Genomic DNA, 19,320 nt, shown 5'->3' with positions numbered 1-19,320 from the left:
TCCTCACACACACACACTCCTCATACCCTCACACACATACACCCTCACACACTCCTCACCTGCACACATACACACACACACACAAGCACAGAGCCTACAGGAGCACAGACACAGGAAACACGGGGATCTAAAGGCAGTGCTCACACACCAGGCATGTGGAGCGTGTGGGAACAGCCCAGAGTCCAAGCTGAGATCAGTCACTGGACTGTGCACACACTCGGAGTCACCGGGACCCCTAGACGCTCCCTGAGAACAAGGGAAACAGCAAGGAGAGTCAGGTTGACCGCCCTCGGTACAGATCAAACCTCATTGCTCTGTAAAATCTGCCTCTATGACCAATGGACTCCCCACAGGAGAGGGACCAGTATTCACAGTCGGAGTGCTTTGTTTTTAGCCAATCTAAAACTCTACACTCAAAACCATTCTCTCAAGGAATAAAGACCTCAAATGTGCCATTACCAAAATGCTTATGTAGGAGACAGCAGCCTCCATCCTCTTATAAAAGACCAAATTTAGACAGCGATCAGTAACAAAAACAGCTCCAGAAAGATCTTGAGTACCCTAAGAAATTTGACCATGCCAAGATACTGTCATTTTGGAGGCATCATTACATCCTCCAAACCAGCATCACTCACTGTCAAGGGTGCCAGGAGAGTTCCTCTCACCAGGAGGGTAAGAGCAGGCTGAGTAACCAGTGTCCCTAGCCTTTGGGGGCACCATATGAAAATCCTGCTTCAGGTTCACTTCCTGCAGACCTGCAAATCTGAGCCAGTTTTATAGAGATGGCTAGGCATAAGAAAGAAGAGCAAAAGACTAATAGCAACCACATGGCTGGAGCAATCACAGTTCACGGTGAGCTGCTCTGCAGACAGATGCAGCAGATTTTACACCTGAAAGGATTAATAACAAGCACAGATGATAGTTTTCCAGTAGTCATGTATGGATGTTAGAGTTGGACCATAAAGAAGGCTGAGCCCTGAAGAATTGATGCTTTCAATCTGTGGTGCTTGAGAAGACTCTTGAGAGTTCTTTGGACAGCAAGGAGATAAAACCAGTCAACCCTAAAGGAAATCAACCCTGAATATTTATTGAAAGGACTGATGCTGGAGCTGAAGCTCCACTACTTTGGCCACCTGATGCAAAGAGCTGATTCATTGGGGAAGACCTTGCTGCTGGGAAAGACTGAAGGAAAAGGAGAAGGGCAGCACAGGATGAGATGTTTAGATAGCATCACCAGCTCAATGGACATGAGTTTGAGCAATGAGCCATTGTTGGTCTTGGCCTTTGCTGCCTTCCTAGGCCTTCCTACAACATGAGCATCTGCAACCATCATCTCCCCCACAGAGGCACCTGCAACAGGCCCCCAAAGCCAAGTGTGTGCACACCATTGGCTCTGGCCACCACCACTGCTGGCCATGATCCCTAGGCTTTGGAACCGGAGGCACTGCTGAGGACACCAACTACCATTCCAGTGACAGCAGACCCCCTGCAACACTTGCCAAACAAAACACAATGTCAATGCTGTGGACGTCAGCAGCCTGAGCCAAACAGCCTCACGTTCTCCCAGACCCAGTGCCACCTTATGCCTCTGCACTTGGCACCCTGCAGTACATTCCAGTGTGCCCCTACCCAGAGGTAAAAGGCTTTCTCTACTGAAATCAGGACATAGTGTCTGGCATAGGTGACAGCTTTTTCAAATGTGCAGACATCTACAAGTGGATAAGGCATCAAGAAGAATCAGGGAAACAAAATCTCATCAAAGGAATACAGTAAACTTCCTATAACCAGTTCAAATTAATGGATATCCAAGAATTGCCTGACAAAGAATTCAAAATAATACTTCAAAAGATGCTCAGAGAGTTACAAGAGAATTCAAATATTTTTTGACACCAGGAAAATAATACAAATAAAATAAGAGCAATAAAGACATATAAAATTAAAAAAAAAAAAAAGAACTAACCAGATATTTTGAAGCTGAATAATAAATGAATGGGCTTCCCAGGTGGTGCTAGTGGTAATGAACCCAACTGCCAGTGCAGGAGATGTAAGAGAATCAGGTTTGATCCCTGGGTTTGGAAGATCCCCTGGAGGAGCACATAGCAACCCACTACAGTATTATTGCCTGGTGAATCCCATGGACAGAGAACCCTGGTGGGTTACAGTCCATGGGGTCACAAAGAGTCACACGTGATGGAGGCAATTTAGCATGAACATAAGACAATGAGTAAACTGAAGAATTCAGTATAGAGATTCAACAACAAACTTGACCAAGGAAAGAAAAAAAAAAGAATAAGTTAGAAGAAAGGCCAGTTGAAAGTATCCAATTAGAGGAACAAAAAGAGAATGAAAGGAATATAGAAAGCAGTGGGAACTGTGTACACCATAAAGAGAAACAATGTATTGAATGGAGTCACAGGAGAAGTGAAGGAGAAAAGAAATAATGGCTGAGGACTTCCCTGGTGGTGAAGTGGGTAAGAATATGCCTGCCAATGCAGGGGACATGAGTTCAATCCCCGGTCCAGGAAGATTCCACATGCTGCAGAGCAACTAAGCCAGTGTGCCACAACTACTGAAACCTGTGCACCTAGAGCCTGTGCTCTGCACCAAGAGAAGCCACCACAGTGAGAAGTCTGTGCACCTCAGCAAGGAGTAGCCCTTGCTTACCACAACTAGAGAAAGCCCATATGCAACAAGGAGACCTAGCAAAGAAACAAAGACAGGCTGAGAATTTCCCAAACCTGGGGGAATACTGGACATCTAAGTTCTAAGCTAATGAGTAACCCCAAAATTTCAATCCAAAACAACCTGCTCCAAGACGCACAGAGTAAACTGTCTGAATGCAAAGACAAAGAGAGAATTCTAAAAGTCTAAGGAGAAGAAAAAAATTCTGTCACCCAAGAAGACTCGCCTAAGCAGATCAGCGGATTTGTCCAAAGAAACCTTGCCGACCACGACAGAAGGATTGATGACATACTCCTCTCTCACTCAGGGGGAAGCAGCTCCCAGGGAGGGACAGGAGAGGTCACGAGAGAAAGAGTTCCCTATGAGTCACAGCAGCTCCTGGGAGGGGAAAGGACCGTCCCAGGCCCCCAGCACGACAGGAAATGAGTCACAGGGACCAGGGCAGGGACTTAGGAACTTATACACCTGAGGCTATGCATCAACTGATCTCTACAGACAAGAGGTCCTCTCTCCCGGATGCGGGCTTCTCTGCTCCATAATGGACACCTGGTGGGAACAGGCGAGGCCAGCAGGCAGAGCCTCTCACAGAGCCCAGTGCTGGCCAGACACGTCAACAAGCAGAGGGGAGCCCGGGGGATGGGGGAGAGGAGCCAGAGAGAGGAAGGCAGGTGCACGATTGCCTCTGGTTCAGTTACAAGGAGCGGCCATGACACCCAGTGCTGTGAGACCCTGTGTGCTTCACAGACCACAGACTCAATTCCTGCTCAGCGGTCCCGTTCCTCTCACAGAGACAGGATCCATCCCCCTTACACACACATACACACACACAGCCTCACACACTCCCACACACACACATACATATTCTCACACAAATACCCACACCCTCACACGCTACTCAAACACTCCTCACACACCCTCACTCACCCTCACATACTCCTCACACACCCTCATACACCACTCAGACACTCCTCACATAGTCCACACACACACACACACACACACACACACACACACACACTCTTCACACCCTCACACAAACAAATACATAAACTCCTCACACACACATACACCCTCACACACTCCTCACACACACACACTCCCCAAGCCTTCACACACACACACCCTCACACACTCCTCACCTGCACACATACACAAACACACACACACACACACACACACAAGCACAGAGCCTACAGGAGCACAGACACAGGAAATATGGGTATCTAAAGGCAGTGCTCACACACCAGGCATGTGGAGCGTGTGGGAACAGCCCAGAGTCCAAGTTGAGGTCAGTCACTGGAATCTGCACACACTGGGAGTCACTGGGACCCCTAGAAGCTCCCTGAGAACAAAGGAGACAGAGAGGGGAGTCAGGTTGACCCACCTCGGTACAGATCAAACCTCACTGCTCTGTAAAATCTGCCTCTATGACCAATGGACTCCCCACAGGAGAGGGACCAGTATTCACAGTCGGAGTGCTTCATTTTTGGCCAAAAACACTAAGAATGTGGCTCCACAACTCCATACCCCTTTCCCTTTATCAAGGTGTCCACTACCTGCTGTGGACCCAGGACAGAGGGGCAGCTCTTACCTTGACCACCCACCACGGTGCCGAGGAGGAGGACACAGAGTCTCTGGAGGGAGAGGTGTCGGCTCAGAGCCATCCTGACTTCACGTCCTCAAGGTCACAGCCCCAACTGCAGGATCAGCCTGTGAGGAGGCATCAGGGTGCCAACCGGGGTCTATATAAGCCGTCCCCTACATCCTCCCTCCTGAGAGCCAATAGCGACACCTTTCACCATTTCAGGCACTATCGGAGGCTGCATCTGCCACTTTCTGAAGCTCAAACACCAATGAGCTTCTGGATCTTCAACATCTCCTTATATGAGCATCACGGTCCTTTGACCTCCTGCTCCCGGGGTGCTGAATGCCAGGCCCTATGACCGGGGCTGGTGTAGAAAACTATGAGTACCTTTTTTTCCTCTGATCACCCTGGCCGATCCCCAAGAACTATGAGGTCACACAGGGTCAAGTTGTGGAATCAATTGGCCTGTGGTGAATAACTTTAGTGGAATCAAATATTGATCTCCCCAGTACTGACCTCAGGCCGGAAGCAGAGTACTACAAGAAGGCTTGAAATACAAGAATACTTATTGGGCCAGCAGAAAATGAGGACAAGGGTTTCAGGAATTCACAGGTGACCATGGAGAGGGTGAGGTGGAAACCATTAAGTTGAGGGGTGGAGACTGCAGGTCTTTCTTCTCTTCTCAGAATGATCTGGACACTGGGTCCTGGAGAAGGTGTATTTATGCTCAGTTGTGTCCTAGTCTTTGTGACCCCGGGGCTGTAACCCGCCAGGCTCCTCTGTCCATCGGCTTTACCAAGCAAGAGTACTAAGGTGGGTTGCCATTTCCGTCTCAAGGGGTTCTTCTCGACCCAGGGATCAAACCCACGTCTCCTGTGTCTCCTGCATTGACAGGCGGGTTCTTTATTGCTGAACCACCTGGGAAGCCCTATAAGGGATTTTCAGACATGCTAAATCCCTTTCCGTTTATTGCATTTCATTTTATGTGAAATACCACTTTCAGCTAGTCAACAAATGATGCTTCATGAAAAAAAGATATTGCTGTTTAGGAAACAAAGAGGAAGTAGTAGTCATCATTCAACCCCTCCAAAATAGGAGTGGGGATCTCTAGAAGAAAATATGTAGCTTAGAAAGACTGACATTTTCTAAACTTCACATTTTCCCCTTTTGCATATAGAAAGTTTTGTTTGATAGGATTCAGAACGCACTTGTATTATAAGCCATAACTAAAGGAGATGCAAGATATTATTTAAGGGAACTGCCCCCAGACAGAGGGATAAATAGAAAGTATTCCGCTGCACAGTGGCTGCAGGCAAGGGGCAAAGATTAGGCAAATGAAGCAGAAAAGAGAAGAGGGTTCATTCATTCTAAGTTTAAGAGGAAAGTTAGTGGCAAGAATGGAAGCCAGGTGGATTGAGGGCACAGAGCCAAGCAGAAGGGACCGATGTCCAGTGTGGCCATTGCTGCCTTGTTGTGTTCCACTGATCAGAGAAGCTCCCAGATGCTCTCCAGAAAGTAGACGAGGGATGAGTATAGAGACTGAGAAGGGCAATAATGGTGCAAGACAGAGCTCTCCCATCGAAATTCAACGTCACTAACATACTGCCCTCATTCATCATACTCCCTTGGGCTAAAGATTCCCGTGATGCACCATTGTGGTCCACAAAAACCCACCCTGAAGCCCACTCACCCTGACTCTCATTTCAGCACAAACGGGGGAAGGACCCATCTGTGACACACATGCCTCAGAGTCCCCACCAGAGCTCAGAGATGGCTTCACACCCTCCCCCATCCACACCTGAAGGTCTCGGTGAAGCCAACACGGAGGGCAGCTGTGGACCAGGCTACAGCCCTGTCACATCCCCCACTGGAAGGACGCCTCATCCCAGTCAGCAGACACAGCTTCTCTGTCCTACCATGCCCGTCCTTCCTACTTGATACTCAGGCAAATGAAAAGGGAGAAAAGTCAATTGAACACATGCTTTTCTCCCTCTAAATATGTTAATATTAACCTGTTATTTTATAACACTTACTTGTCCTGGGTTCCTCTGACTTCCAAGCCCCCATCTGTACATGAACCCCATTTCCTTCTGCATGCTTAACACAGTAGTGATAATAACTGTTTATAAATGTCAGAACCAGAGTATAAACTCAGGCACTGGAGTAGGAACAGGATCTGCTCAGTCACTAGAGTCAATACTCTACTCCTTCTGGGCCCAGAGTCACCATTCTTTACCCAGTTATGGACTCCACTCCACACCATCACCAGAATCCACCAGACAAACACCTAGAATACAGGATGTGCTTCCTGGAGTCCAGTCATTCCTCCTACAGGATGACACAGGGATGCATTTAGTGAACCAGGTACACATGGTCTCACCTCAGGATTGAGATCTCGCAGGTAACATACTGTTAGGGACTCCATACCCTGTTATAAGGATGGAGTGGGCAGGAAGGAGGGGCTAACCCAGGGCTGGCAGGCTGTGCCCAGGCAGCATCCTCTACCCCAGAGCTGGGGATGCAAGGTCAGCATGGACCAACTCACCCTCTGATGAAGGGTCATCTTTTCTGACACATAAGGAAATCTCAGTGTCCAATCTCATCCAAGATTTGAAGGAGGAAAGCTTTAGGGAGGACACTAATGCAGCTATGTCAACAATGAACTTCAGGGATCAGGAGGACAGGCTCAGGAGCCAGTCTGCCCTGGCCTGACTGAGAGCTCAGCCACATACCATGTGTGTGCCCTTGAACAGGGTCCTTACACTCTGTATAGTGGCTTTGTCTATAAACGAAGGGTTATGTTTGTGTATAGATGACAGTTTTGGTTAGAATTAAATGAGTTGGCCTTAGTAAGAGAAATAACCACTAGTTAATTGTAGTACATCATAGTGGCGGAGAAGCAATATTAGGGCCCCTCTCTCCATCCCATCCCAGGAATCCCAGGACTCTAGAACAGGAACTCAATTCTGTTACCTGGAGCCTTGACTGGAACTGCCAAAACTCTCCCAGAACCACATGCTGTGATGGTGATTGGGGTCAGAGTTGTGTCTTCCACACATCACCCCTTCTCTCTGTGCCCCAGAGAGAGGTTCTACTGCTCAAGAACCTTGACCTTACCAACTGTGAACCTCATGAATTAAGTTGTTTACTTGCTAATTTTACTTTATAAATGGACTTGATAAAGGTTCTATGTCTAATTCACCTCCTTATCCCCAGTGCCTGCTAATTAAATATCCTAAATGATGTCTATTGTATACCTGAATGAATGAATGTCAGCCAGGTATTTTGCACAAATCATTTCAATCCAAAGAAATCTTTTGAGATATAATTTAACTTCATGTGAGAACTTAACAGCACAATGTAAGTTGTGTCACTTGTTGTAATGATATTTCAATATGATTAAATGGTAAAAGCTATGTATGGCTCACTTCTACACTTCTCTGCAATGAATGCAGTCAATTGCAATACCAGAAACAAGGCTAGCCCCATTCCAAGAGCAGTGCTGAGACAGCCAGTTCTAAACATGTATAAATGCTGCGTCTTTGTATATCCAAAGATAAAGAAGACAGACCTCAGCACACTGACAGGTGAACACCGTGAAGCCTCCTGTTCTGGTCTTAATCAGATATGGCCGTGTGGTTTGGATGTTTATATACTTATCATTTGGCATATTTTCAATTCAAACCACACATAACTGTAACAGGAAGAAATTCTGTTATAAAAAAAATTAGTTTTACAGCTTCCATATTGAATTAGAAGTGCAGAAGTAAAGAGCAGGAAGAATCCTGTTCTTTAACTTAGACTGTTTATTTCATCTTATGGATTGTAAAGCAATACAATATGTAGCATTATTATGCCCAAATCACCATGAAAATATGGAGGTTTCAGAGGGTAAGTAATCTCTTTGCTGGGAAAATTAATAATTAAATATCCTTGGTAGAGGGACATTTTCAGGACCAATCAGAGTGACTAATATACAAAATATTTTAGGATTAAAAAATAACTATACAACTTTAAAAGGAAACAATTAAATGATTTGTTACACCAAAGTGTTGGAGACCCACCTCACCATCTGTGTTCCTTGTACGGATCGGACCAAGGTTGGTAAAGGCTTCTTTACCAAAAACCACTTCTTCACAAGGGCATGTGATGAGCTTGGTCATGAGCTGGCTGAGGTCCAGACCGTCATCTCTCTTCAGCCCTTTACAATCTATAACCAGCAACATCTAACAGAGAATGTGGCACTGAATTGGCCTCATTCATTCCTCCATAGTGTAGCTTCAGATACCCAGAGACCAGAGCAATCAAAGCTACTAAATCAAAGATAAGCAGATTCTAAGTGGAGAGCATGCAGACCAAGGACCCTTCCCCACTGCTGTTGGGAAGTAAGGAGACCCTCCCACCCCAGACACCATCTGTAGGAGGAGAGACAAGATGTCTCCTTAAATATAGGAAAACCAGTCTCAGCAGGGAGCTTCAACTAGAGTCGACAAGATAATTATTACCTTAAACCAGAGCTAACTTGGGGGACAAATTTTAAATGGGAGAGTCTGCAAGTTTAAATGGGAGAGTCTGTGTTAACTTTGTGGAACTTTCAATCCATGCAAACACCACTTGCTACTGCATAAGATGAAATCAGTTATAAAAATAGCGAATATTACATTTATGCATATTTGAATTCTAGAGGACATATTTTCAAGCCCACTACAGAAAGAAAATATGTATATCTTTCCCTGCTTTTAAATGCACAGAGTTGTCACCTCTGTGAACTCTTTCTAATTCCTCCAGCTCAAAATTACTGCTGTGTCTCTTCAATCTGTAAAAATTTTCTTATTGTCTCTAAAGTGGGGGCTTCTTGAGAGCAAGCATTGTGAGTTGTTCTTCAATGTCTCTATAGGGTCAAGTAAAGGCACATAGAAGGAGTTTAACAAATATTGGATGAGAAATGAACACATGAACAAATGCTGAAAATCACTACGCAGTTAGTGATACTGAGTGGGGAAGGGTGGTGGAGGCAGGGAAGACACAAATCTGACTAATCCCACTCAGCACAGGCTTCGGTGGAGTAACGAGTCAGAGACACACCAGCCAAAGGAGCCAAATATAAAATGCCTTCAAGCCCACTCCGGAGGGTCAGATCACTTTCAATCTCTGCACAGAGCTGTACCTCAGAAGCTTCTCCAAGGTGAGAAAAAACTGACAGCACTGCTCTCAAGAGGTCTACTGAAGGATGTGGATAGGCAGTAATACTTGTCAAATAGCTGTATTTCTACTCCCCAGTGACTCATTCTGGCCAATGAAACATGAGTGTTTTTACCTGTGTCACTTCCGAGTGGAGGCATGAAAAGCCCAAATGTGACTCTGTAGTCTCTCTCTTTTTCCTTTCACAGAAGCTGCGTGTTCCAGATGGTGCATGTGCAAGAGCCTCACTGATCACAAACATCTGTAGGTTGTGATGAGTGTTTGTGTGTCTCTATATGAGTGTGTCTGTATGTGTGCATTTGTGTCTGTGTGTGTATATATGTGTGTGTATGTGACAGAGATTTGGGGGTCCTTCTTTCCAGCAGCAGAACAGAGTCTCCTCTGATGGATACAAAGAAGAAAGAAGACTTGAAAAGAAGACAGAATGTGTCACATGAAGCAGGTACTTTCCTGGATCTCCTCTTCCTTCTGTGTCTTCATCCCAAGCTGCTCCCTCAGGTCTCACCTTGTTTCCTCTCTTGGATTTGGGTGTTTCTCAGTCACCATTTCTGACTGACCAACAACTAGATGTAAGTTCTGTCTAAGTGCACCCGCCCGGGTGCATCTCCTGTTCCCTTTACATCACTCTGTGCTGACAGTCAGGCTCAGTTTCCCGAATTTGTCTCTTAGCATCTTGACCTTCTTCCTTAAACAGCTCTTCTTTCCTCTGAGTTAGTCAGTTCATCATCTTTGATCCTGTTTTTACCTTCCACCAATAATGTGCTAATGAGAAGGCAGCATGTACTTTCTAAGCCCCCTAAGTTTTTTCTTGATTTCCTGAACAAATTTGATTCCTGGATTTAGTGCTCCATGCACTTAATTAACTACTTCACATTTGGTTAAGAAATGATTTTGCTGAATATTTTTTTCCTCATCTCAAGAAAATGGCTGTTTCAAAACCTATATCCTTGTGAGCACAGCCCTAGGGCTTCCCTCATGGGACTTGGAAGGGGCTGGTGTAAGAACAAGCTGTGAATATGAATCTTCATTAGCTTCATGATTAATCCACTTCTGCTCAGAGTTGATGTAATGACCAACTCGAGAGCTATTGAGCTCCTGTGGGTAGTCATTCTTAAGCCTGTTAAACCCAAGATGAGTGGCACTGGAGTGGCCCTCATAGTTCAAAGGCTGAGTGGTTGCTCAGACTTGAACTCTGTGAACTGATGCTCTATTGCACATGGAACTTTGGTGCAGCTGAGTGCAGCCTGCAGACCAGCCTAAGATCTCTGGAAACACAGCAACATGTATTCCTCCTTTAACATCTAAAAGTCTGTGAACAGATTCTCTTTTCCTTATCATCGAATCCTTCCACATCTGGGCATGCTATCCAAGGCTCCTACAGGCTGCAGGCATCTGCTGAGGCCCTGCCAGGGCCCAGGATTGGAGTGAGGCCTGTCCCTGTGTATAAGCTCTGTATCTCCACTCTCTATAAGTTAATAGATGCTCAGCTAATGTTTATTGAATGACTGAATGGCACTATGCTAGACTTTTAAAAGAAAGTATCTTAAATATAAAGAACTAGTTTTGAGGACATCATTTAGCTAATTGATATCTTTGCTTTAAAGGCAAATGCTTTCAGCAATTAACAAGGCAAAATTTGACTTTCAAAAAGAAGGGACACATCACCATCAGATACATCACAACGAACTCTGCAAATCTCTATCTCTAAGGTTAAACAAGACAAAGCACAACACACTCGCATGTGGCTTCTTATTAAGGGTATCAGAACCAACAGAAGAGACAGGGTATTGGGATGATTTATCATTTGGCAGTTTTTCAATTAAAACCACACAGGAATATCACAGGATGAAAATTTTCAATTAAAAAAGTACAGCTGCACCATCTGTATGATGTAAGGAAGGAGATGAGGTGCAGAAAGAGTTCTTTGGCTTGTCATAACAAACAGACTAATTAGTCTTTTATTTTGTGAAAGGAGAGTCCTCTGGAGCTGATCATGAAGGATGCTGTAGAGACCAAGACAATTCGACTGTTCTGTCCAACAGTTAGTACAGTGAACTGATGATTTTGGATAATGATGTGCTTTGATTTTTTTTCTCCTTACTTTTTGTGAATATACTGTAGGTTTTTACATTTTTGTTGCCTCATGGCTCACATAAAACATCTTATAGACATAGTAGTCTCTATTACACTATAACAAATTAATTTCAATCACATACAAAAGCTCTACCTTTTGATCCCCTCCCTACACTTTCTGTTTTTGATGTCAGAATTTGCCTCTCTTTATATTGCATATCACTAACAAAATATTTTTCTCTATAGTTATTTTAATACTTCCCTTAGACTAGAGCTAACTGGTTAACACACTACCATATTCAGTGTTAGAGTATTCTGTATTGGGTTACACATTTACATTTACAAGTCTGTTGTATAATTTCACTTCTTTCATATAATAATTAACATTCTTCATTTAGCTTGAAGAACTCCCTCCGGCAATCTTGTAAGATAAACCTGTGTTGGTGAACTCCCTCAACTGTTGTTTATTTGGGAAAGTCTTTATCTCATCTTCATTTCTGAAAGACAACCTTCCTGAGAAAAGTATTCTTGGCTGGCAGGTTTACTTTCATCAGTTTGAATATATCATCCCTTTCTCTCCTGGTTTAATAGCTTTCTTCTGAGAAATCCACTGATATTCATAAGGGAATTTCTTTTTTGTGAGCATTTGCTTTTCTCTTGATGCTTCTAAAATTGTCTCTTTGTCTTGATTATAAACAGTATGTCTTGGAGACGATCATTTTGAGTGAACTCTGAGGGGTGACCTATTAGCTACATGAACTTGGATGCCTAAGTCTCATCAGATGTGTAACTTACCTGGTATTATTCTTTAAGTACAATCTCTGTCCCTTCCTCCCTCTCTTCTCCTTCTGGGACCCCAATGAAGTGCAGGTTGTTACTGTGTCATCCCAAAGTTCGAACAGGTTCTTTCACACTTTTTCATTCTTTTTTCTTCTTTGTCCTCTGGCTGGCTAATTTCAATTTTCTCATCTTGTGCCTCAAAGATTCTTCTGCTGTTGCTGATGCTCTCTGTAGCGCTTTTTATTTTGTTGCATTTCATTCATTGTAACATTAAGCAACAGAATTTCTGTTTGGTTCCTTCTCTTTTTTTTTTTGCCTCATTGCACAGCTTGAGGAATCTCTTTTTTTGCCTCATTGCACAGTTGTCTGAGCAGGATAGAATACAAGCACAGCAGTGAAAGCATTGAATCCTAATGACTAAATCATCAGCAAACTCCCTTTTTGCTTCCATTTTTATGATTTCAGTCTCCATACAGAAAAAAAAAAAAAAAACTGAATTTATTCTGCAGAGCAACTCAGAACCTGTGCACAACTACTCTGTGCTCTAGGACCCGCAAACTGCTGATAGGAGCCGGCATGCTACAACTACTGAGGCCTGTGCACCTAGAGCCTATGCTCCACAACAAGAGCAGCCCCCACAGAGTGAGGCCTGCCGTCCACAAAGAAGAGTAGTGCCTGCTTGCTGCAACTAGAGAAAGCCCATGTGTGTCAACAAAGACCCAGTGAAACCAAAAATTGAAAACAATAATAATAATAAATAATAATTTTTAAATCTTATTTTGTTCACATATTCTTTCCCTGAATTTGATTGTTTATCTGCATTTTTTGGAGTTCCCTGAACTTCTTGGTGGGTCTACTTTATTTCCTTCATCATATGTCATTTACTTCATCACTTCCCAATGGTGAATAGCCATGTAAGCTGCCCTGGGAGAAGTCTTGGGCATCTTCCCATCCCCAAGCACAGTCTAGAATTATGAAGACTGCAAGCGTGACTGTAGGTCAGAGCCCTGGACACCATGCAGAGCCATCAGCCAGGAACTGGGAAGGTTCAACTCACAACCAGGCCATCAGGCTAACAAACACATGAAAAGATGCTCAACATCACTCATTATCAGAGAAATGCAAATCAAAACCACAATGAGGTACCATTACACACCAGTCAGAATGGCTGCTATCCAAAAGTCTACAAGCAACAAATGCTGGAGAGGGTGTGGAGAAAAGGGAACCCTCTTACACTGTTGGTGGGAATGCAAACTAGTACAGCCACTATCGAGAACAGTGTGGAGATTCTTTAAAAAACTGGAAATAGAACTGCCATACGACCCAGCAATCCCACTCCTAGGCATACACAACAAGGAAACCAGATCTGAAAGAGACACGTGCACCCCAATGTTCATCGCAGCACTGTTTATAATAGCCAGGACATGGAAGCAACCTAAATGCCCATCAGCAGACGAATGGATAAGGAAGCTGTGGTACATATACACAATGGAATATTACTCAGCCATTAAAATGAATACATTTGAATCAGTTCTAACGAGATGGATAAAACTGGAGCCCATTATACAGAGTGAAGTAAGCCCGAAAGATAAATACCAATACAGTATACTAACACATATATATGGAATTTACAAAGATGGTAATGATAACCCTATATGCAAGACAGGAAAAGAGACACAGATGTATAGAACAGACTTTCGGACTCTATGGGAGAAGGCAAAGGTGAGATGACCTGAGAGAACAACATCGAAACATGTATATTATCAAGTGTGAAACAGATCACCAGTCCAGGTTGGATGCATGAGACAAGTGTTCGGGGCTGGTGCACTGGGATGACCCAGAGGGATGGGATGGGGAGGGAGGTGGGAGGGGATTCAGGATGGGGAACACTTGTAAATCCATGGCTGATTCATGTCAATGTATGGCAAAACCACTACAATATTGTAAAGTAATTACCCTCCAACTAATAAAAATAAATGAAAAAAAAAAAAAAAACAGGCCATCACTCTCAGGTCTTATATTAGTTCAACAGCCTCTCCACATGTCCACAGTGGAATTGGGGGGTGGGGTGCGGTGGTGTTGTGAAATGTAATCTTTACTTGGCCACTCCCACTTGACAGCTCTCTCTACCCTGAAGAATCACAGCAGGATCATGTTTACATTTTCAGTAGTAACCAGATTAAAGCAATCTTGAAACAGTATGTTTTCAGAGGAGCACATTAGTCTAAAATCCTTCCTTTAAGAATTCAATCATATCAGACCCCTCCATCCACATCTTTGAAACATAAATAGGCAAACGCACCTGATTTTCCCATCTATCCCTTCTTCTGTATCCCCTCTGCCTAAGTCTCCACTTTCTTGCCCTCTTGTCCCATGTGGATGCAGGGTGTAGGTGAGCACCAATTTGCCATCCATCAACTCAGAGAGAGATATGAGCTGATATAATTTGCTCAGAAGGCTAGATAATTGGACAGACAAGAAATGGCAACGTTCTGAAGAAATAGTAGGCAGGGATAGAAAGAATGGATTCCGAAGGATTTGATAACCAACTAGACATGGGAGGAGAGCAAGGAGGAATCTATATCTGCCTGAGGAATAAACAGATAAAGTAACCTAGGGAATGAGAGATGGAAAGGCAGAGGTAGTTACCTAGAGTTAGAGTTTAAACTGGCCCATGAAAATTTAGGCAGGATAAGGAAAGCTGTATTCAATCTCTCCCACCAGCAAACTCCCACTTTGAAACCCACACCCAAGTCTGGTGCCCAGGAACAGGTTAAAAACAGGTGATGTGACATCTCAGGGAAGAACATACAGGAATGTTCAGGATTGGGTTTTTTCCATGAGTTTGTGAAATGAGAATATCTCCTGCTGTATCAACAAACAAGAAATGTCCCAGCCATCAATGATTTCTGGTCTCCAATTGTGAATGAGGGCTCCCAAAACTGATCCAGAGGATGCTCCCACTCCCCATGGTGATTGCAGAGGAGCTGGGGGAATGCAAGAAGCAGCCATCTGCCACTCCTAAAGGTGAATAAGGAAACAGGATTGGCCCCAGATAGCTGGTATGCATATGAAAGAATTGAATTCAGTGAGTCCAGAGGTTTGCATCTTCGCATACATACAATGCGAAATTCCTTAACTTGATACCTGATCTTTGATGTTCAGACTGCCTGCTCCCTTTGTTGCAAACTTGTATATAGCCTACTTCCCCTGTGCCTCTTTGGAGCACCTTTTTCAGAGTTACTGAGATGCTGTATCTCTAGGGCTTGAAGTCTTAAGCATTCCCACCAAATAAAATAACTCTACCAGGTTCTGACTATACTTTTTGGTCAAGAATATTTTTAAAAGTCATCTTGCTAGGAAGGAGGGTGTGAATGTGGACCAATTTTAGATGCTTTTTCTAAGAGTGACCTGGAGCATCTGTGATCCCAGGCAAATTCATGCCCTCATTAGCCTTTGAAGAAGGTGAGAAAACAGGGCAGTGTACTCATCTTGTATTTCCTTTGAGGAAAATGGTGTTTGAGGACCAATCCTCTAAAAGCATTTGACATGGAACTTGGTGACTATTAACAAAGCAAAAAAAGCTACTTTATTCAGAATATTTCATTTTGAGCAATTTCCATATAACACAATCACAAGTCAGCACTACTTTATTGAAATACAGACAATTAGAGTATCTGAGGAATCATCTTGTATATAATACAAGTCACAGGAAAGTCACTCTGGAAGTTCCAGGGGCACTGAGTTTAAAATCATATCCAGGGTCCCTTTTCTCCCCCTGGAGCAGCCAGGTGCTCTCTTCTCCTTCCCCAGGATCAGCTTCCTCTCTAAAGACATTCAGAGAAGAGCCTGAAATAGTAAAGAAAAATATGATTAGAACTGAGACAAGAGGACCAAACAGTGCGGAGGAAGTGAGTTAAGCAAGTTGTGATAACAGACCATCCCTGGGACCGAGGTGTGGGCAGGGATGCTCAGACTATTTCACGTCAGTTACAGTGAGGATGGATCCCAGCTGTCCTCTCAGATCTGGTCCATGTGGTCTCTGGGGCCTTAGCTCACATGGAAACCCTGCATCACAGGAGACCTGTGCTCACACTGGACCTCTATGAAGACCTGCCTCCAGGCTACACAATCAGCAACGAAATGCCCAGGAATGGTAAGAGCCTAACAATGAATTTAAATGTTCTCCTTTCACAAATGACAGACGTGAACTCACAATCAGAGGGGGAGTGGAGACAGGAAAATTCTGAGTTCCTCACTCACAAACCAACTCTGCTCTTAGTAGCCTTGATGCATGCTCCTAAATGTCTACAAATAGTATCACGGGTGCATCCACAGATGGCCCCTCCCCAGGGGCGCCACAGGCCCTCAGATGGAGAAATACTCCTTTCCAGAGAAAGAATGTTTTCTCTTGACCACTAAAATATCTGGAGGAAATTAGACCTTAGCTGATCACAAACTCTGAATCAATTTTTAGGTAGTTAGAATGGGAAAAAGCAGTCCAGAATGGTGGTGGCTAAAAGACAAAGAAGGGAAATATCCAAGAAAATAGAACAAAAAAAGGTCCAAGGACAGGAGTGAGAACCTCAGGTGAAACAAACAGCCCCCCTGGCTAGCCCAGTTTACCTAGGGCAGGCTCAGGAGAGGAGATAAAACACATAAAAAGAGGAACCAAAACTGAGCTTCTCTCATCGCCTCTCTTTGCTTCTTTTGGGTCGACCTGCCCTCACACCTCAAGGATGTATTTTCCTTTGCTTGCCAAATAAAACTGAGCTGTAACTGAGCTGTAACTCTGGTCCATCTGTCACTTCAAATTTTTGCTGCAGCAAGACAGCACCAAGGAAATCACACACTCCCCCAACACAATGATCTACCAACATGGTTTAATGTTAAGGCAACCATATACCATAGACTTTGTACATGTCTTTGCAACCTTACAAACAGAGCTCATTTTAAATTATCAGAATGCCTCACAAAGTTCAATACTGCAATACATTTTTTAAATCTCTATCTTTCATATACAAGGCAGCACAGAGATGTTATCAAAACACTTGTCTATCTTTGGATTTGGTAAATATACTCAGTTAATCTATAAGCTATCTATTTCTTTTGACCACTACACAATGCTTGTGGGATCTTAATTCCTTGACCAGGGATTGAACCCAGGCCCTAGCAGTGAATGTACAGAGTCCTAACCACTGGATTACCAGAAAAGTCCCTAATCTATAAATTTTAATGCAAGCATATCACATATAAAGTGAAAATTTATGTTGCATTATGGAGCTGCGGCTCCTGCTAAGTTGCGTCAGTAGTGTCCAACTCTGTGCGACCCCATAGATGGCAGCCTACCAGGTTCCTCTGTCCCTGGGATTCTCCAGCCAAGAATACTGGAGTGGGTTGCCATTTCCTTCTCCAATGCAGGAAAATGAAAATTAAAGTGAAGTTGCTCAGTCGGGTCTGACTCTTCACGACCCCATGGTCGTACACTACCTGTACACTACCAGGCTCCTCCGTCCATGGGATTTTCCAGGCAAGAGTACTGGAGTGGGTTGCCATTCCCTTCTCCATGCATTATGAAGACAAAAATGCTGAAGGTACAGTGATTCCTCATCCCCAAGGAGTCTGACAGCATTAAAGATAGCATATGGTTGTGAAGTGAAGTGCTAGTTATTCAGCTGAGTCTGACTCTTTGCAACCCTATGAACTGTAGCCTGCCAGGCTCCTCTATCCATGGGATTCTCCAGGCAAGAATACTAGACAGGGCAGCCGTTCCCTTCTCCAGGGGATCTTCCTGATCCAGGGATCAAACCCCGGTCTCCTGCACTACAGATTCTTTACCATCTGAGCCACCAGGGAAGCCCATTAAATGCATAAGATTACCCATGTTTTGAAACTGTAGAGATGCTTGGCATTGAGGAGCTCAAATTCACCCTTTTCTGGACAGAGACCAAAGATTACAGCTAACCCCACTCACCTGTCTGAGGCCTTATCCCATCTTCTTTCTATGGGAGCACTTCCTCCTTGCTCCCCTGAGAGGCAGGAGGAGCCCCAGGCACTGGTACCTCTTCAGCATCATCATAATCCTCACCAGGGGCATCAGTCCTCTGATCTGGGGCTTCTGAGGGAAGAGCAGGGGTCAGATGAAACCACAGTATAAGTGGGTTGATCTGGGAAATACTAAGATCCCTTCTGACCCAGAGTTTCTGAGCTGCTAAATAGAGGCACCAGTCACTCCTTGTCTCAAAAGATTTTTTTTTGAGACCATGTTTCATTTTGATGTGTCCATAATCTAAAACATGCTTTTACATATCTTAATATTTCCTGATTGAAAGTATATATCTCAAAGCAACTCTCCCACCACTGAGCATTACTAAAGTATTTTGACAAACTGTGCTTTACAGATGTTATTTTTAAAACCAGTGTGTGTCTCTTGTGATTCTGGACACAGAGGGCCCAGCCCCAAATGTGAGACATCATAGAACAGCCAGAGAAGGAAAAGGACAGACCCTATCTGGACACACGGGATGCCTCTGGTCCATCAAAGGAAAACTGTTCCCCTTACATCTCCTCTCTATGAAGAGGAAAACTCTCCTCCACAACACTCAGCTGAAGCAGGTTCACCTCTATTACCTGGAGCAGATCTGGAGTCATGGCTGTCCTCACCATCTGACAGGAAGCCTAAAGTGGAGAAAACAAACACACAGAATGACCCTCCCCACACCCATGGGACCTGTGTTAAGGCTGAGAAGGGACAGGCCTGGCTCCTGCAGTGTAGACAGAGGCTGGGGGCTCACGGGGCTGTGAGAGGCCATCCTGCCACTTTGAAGGAGCCACCTCTGTGAGCCTGGGGCACGAGTGGAGTCTGCTGACGCTGAGAAGACGTGCACAGCCAGTGGGTGGTGACAACCAGGGTTCCCAGGAGGGCAGGCAGAGACACCCACCTGGGCCTCCCAGAAGACCCTCCTTCTGAGTCACAAGGTAATCGAGCTCCTTATACA

The 19,320-nt window shown here is 44.4% G+C and overlaps 1 protein-coding gene across 1 annotated transcript in view; it reads right to left on the bottom strand.

The window, feature by feature from the left end:
* LOC133043048 (uncharacterized) overlaps positions 1-19,320 on the bottom strand; it is a 128,274-nt gene that overhangs the window by 57,348 nt on the left and 51,606 nt on the right. Inside the window, 7 exon segments of the mRNA XM_061123937.1 lie at positions 4,274-4,360; positions 8,337-8,477; positions 14,422-14,453; positions 16,033-16,171; positions 18,297-18,437; positions 18,953-19,000; positions 19,264-19,319. Coding sequence (XP_060979920.1) covers positions 4,274-4,360; positions 8,337-8,477; positions 14,422-14,453; positions 16,033-16,171; positions 18,297-18,437; positions 18,953-19,000; positions 19,264-19,319 — 644 coding nt within the window.

The sequence above is a fragment of the Dama dama genome, chromosome 22 (assembly GCF_033118175.1).
Source record: "Dama dama isolate Ldn47 chromosome 22, ASM3311817v1, whole genome shotgun sequence".
In the NCBI taxonomy this organism is placed as follows: domain Eukaryota; kingdom Metazoa; phylum Chordata; class Mammalia; order Artiodactyla; family Cervidae; genus Dama; species Dama dama.
This window is presented reverse-complemented; position numbering and strand designations above follow the sequence as displayed.